General features: G+C 35.0%; 1 protein-coding gene across 1 annotated transcript; it reads left to right on the top strand.

Annotated features, from left to right (window-relative positions):
* Window positions 1-922: 922 nt before the first annotated feature.
* Window positions 923-2,908, top strand: LOC112740361 (polygalacturonase-like). The gene is made up of 4 exons (XM_025789109.2): window positions 923-1,384; window positions 1,759-2,048; window positions 2,120-2,348; window positions 2,424-2,908. The coding sequence occupies exons 1-4, from the start codon at window positions 929-931 to the stop codon at window positions 2,643-2,645; spliced, it is 1,197 nt and encodes a 398-aa protein (XP_025644894.1). The 5' UTR covers window positions 923-928; the 3' UTR covers window positions 2,646-2,908.
* Window positions 2,909-3,139: the final 231 nt, after the last annotated feature.

Below are 3,139 nucleotides of genomic sequence, written 5' to 3'. Positions count from 1 at the left end.
GAATTGATATTTCACTTTCATTAGTTGATAATGTATTAAATATTGATTTTATATAATTATAATAAAGATATTTTTCTAAATTAGTATAATCATGTATTATTTATTAAATTCTAATTGTAATATAATTATAATAAAAATATTTTTTCAAAATAAATTTAGAAGAGAATAGTATTTTTATTTTGGAGAAAAAATGAATTCATGAAAAATTGACACCTCACTTTTATTAGTTGAAGAAAAATTCAATTTTAGTATATTAAGTAGATAAATAGATAAGTAGATAGATAGATTGATTTTATATAATTATAATAAAGATATTTTTTTAAATTAGTATAATTATGCATTATTTATTAAATACTAATTATAATATAACTGTAATATAATTATAATTAAGATATTTTTCTAAAATAAATTTAGACAAGAGAATAGTGTTTTTATTTTGAAAAAAAAAAAGAATTCATGAAGAATTGATATCTCATTTTTATTAGTTAAAAAAAATTAGTTTTAGTATATTAAGTAGATAAATAGATAAGTGGATAATACTCTTTTTATTTTTTAATGAATTAAAAAATAAAAAAGACACTTATTTTGAAGTGGGAAATGTAATGGAAAAGATAATTAAGCAGCGCAAGAAAGGGGAAGGTGAATTTGACAAAGACAGACTTGTTGATTATTGAGGATTCTCTCTGGCCAATCCAAAACCAAAGTTCTGCCGCAGCCTTTTCCTCTGACTTGATATATATTCTTTCCTTAATTAATTAATTTCTACCTTATTTTATGGATTTATTTATTTAATATTTGATGGAACTTCCAATTATGTATTTGATTAATTTGATTATTGTTCACAAGAAACAGATCCTTAACTCTGCCTCTGATCTATAAATACTCTCACAAACTCCTCCATTTTTCACCACTCCACAAACAAAGAACAATGGAGCCAACACGAAAAGCTACTCCCATTATAATTCCTGTGCTTGTTATTGTGATCTTATTTTATTGTATGCCGAATGCTGCAGCAGCCACATTCAATGTGCTTGACTTTGGAGCCAAGGCGGACGGTCGCACTGACTCCAGCAAGTCTTTTGCCAGTGCTTGGGCCCAGGCCTGTGCCTCGGCCCAGCCCGCTTCCATACTCGTGCCAAAGGGGCGCTTCTTGGTTGGAAGCACCACCTTTAGTGGCCAATGTGCCAACAAGGCAATCTCATTTGAGATCCAGGGCACCTTGGTGGCACCCTCAAATTACAATATCCTAGGAAACAAAGGGACTTGGCTGCTGTTTGAGCACGTCGACGGCGTTTCCATTCGCAGTGGCGTGCTTGATGGCCAAGGCACTATCCTCTGGGATTGCAAGAACTCCAACGAGGGTAGCTGCCCGCCTGGAGCCACGGTATGTTTATGTTAGTTAATTTATTGCATTTAATTTAATTTACAGCCTGAATTATTATCATATCATCATATCGGTAAATCTCATTATTTTCCTTGTAAGTGGCAAAAGGAAAACTAAGTATGAATATTACAAATTAATAGTCTTTTAAATTTTCAGTAGGAAAAGTATAGGTAACAAATAAGATTTTTGAACAATATTAAATACGTATATGTTGAATACGTTATTATTGGAGTTGACTCCATAAAGCACGGGGATTTTTTCTATAGGCACACATATTAATTAATTGCTAATATAAAGTAAACAAGCTAGCTAATTCCATTCCACAATCAAGATGATTTGAAATGACTCATGAATTTGGTTTGTATTTATTTCAGACACTGGAATTCACCAACTCCAAAAACATTGTCATTAGTGGATTGACCTCAATGAACAGCCAAATGTTCCACATAGTCATCAATGCATGCCAGAACGTAAAAGCACAAGGCATCACCATCACCGCCGACGGAAACAGCCCTAACACCGACGGCATCCACGTCCAAGGCTCCTCCGACGTCACCATCCTCACCTCCAAAATCCGCACCGGCGATGACTGCATCTCCATCGGCCCCGGCACCACAAACTTGTGGATCGAAAACATAGCATGCGGTCCAGGCCATGGAATAAGGTCATTTTTGTCATTTTCTCGAAAGTTACATATCAGAAATTTGTTTCCTTATGGATGGTTGAAATTTGCAGCATTGGGAGCTTGGGAAAGGATGAGAACGAGGCTGGCGTACAAAATGTGACGGTTAAAACGGTTACGCTGAGTGGGACTCAAAATGGTGTTAGAATCAAGACTTGGGGCAGACCCAGCAACAGTTTCGTCAGAGACGTGGTTTTCCAAGACGCCACCATAGTGAATGCCCAAAACCCAATTGTCATTGACCAGAATTACTGCCCGAACAACGAGGGCTGCCCCGGTCAGGTTAGTGCCCTAATTCCGCCAATCGCCACTCTTTCTTTTCTATATCCATTCACCAAATAAAATTGTTTTTGGTAGGCCTCAGGAGTAAAAATCAGTGACATAACATACAAAAACATTCATGGAACATCAGCAACAGAGGTAGCTGTGAAGTTTGATTGTAGCTCAAAGAACCCATGCAGTGGCATTAAGTTGGAGGATTTGAAGCTCACTTACAAGAACCAAGCTGCTCAAGCTTCTTGTGTCCATGCATCTGGAGATGCATTGGGTTTAGAACAACCACAGAGCTGCTTATCATAAACTGCTTCAAATCGATCATAACACTACAAATTTCATGGACAAAAATTAGAGCCATGCAGTGCATTATTACAATATTTTTTTACTTCTAATTTTCTTTTTATGGTTTGAGCCTGTGGCGTTTTACTGCACCCCAGTTGTAGTGTAGCCTGGCCTTAGGAATTACTATTAGTATGGACGGTAAAAAATTAAAGTTATATACAAAATTCATGTGTATTCCTATTATTTCTATGAATGATAAAGGAAGCTAAGGGCGTATCCCACTTATATGACAACATGATTTGGGTGGCTTTAATTATCCGGTTTTGATTTCTTGTTATTACCATCTAGAATGCATAACTTGTTATTTTGATTTGATAGATTTAGTCATTTATGAAGGCCAAATAAAAATGTAATTATGATTGATCATATTGGCTAGCTACTAGCAAATTGATATTGATCACACTGCTTCTAGTGATTTCAATCTTCTTAATGTTTCTAATACAAAACTAAGTATC

This window comes from Arachis hypogaea, chromosome 14 (assembly GCF_003086295.3).
Source record: "Arachis hypogaea cultivar Tifrunner chromosome 14, arahy.Tifrunner.gnm2.J5K5, whole genome shotgun sequence".
Lineage (NCBI taxonomy): Eukaryota > Viridiplantae > Streptophyta > Magnoliopsida > Fabales > Fabaceae > Arachis > Arachis hypogaea.
The sequence above is the reverse complement of the archived record's forward strand: the minus strand, read 5'-3'. Positions and strand labels throughout refer to the sequence as shown.

Coding starts and splice junctions, on each gene's coding strand:
- LOC112740361 (XM_025789109.2), top strand. CDS start 929: ATGGAGCCAACACGAAAAGCTACTCCCATTATAATTCCTGTGCTTGTT. Junction 2,049..2,119: donor GGTCCAGGCCATGGAATAAG/GTCATTTTTGTC, acceptor TGAAATTTGCAG/CATTGGGAGCTTGGGAAAGG. Junction 2,349..2,423: donor ACGAGGGCTGCCCCGGTCAG/GTTAGTGCCCTA, acceptor TGTTTTTGGTAG/GCCTCAGGAGTAAAAATCAG.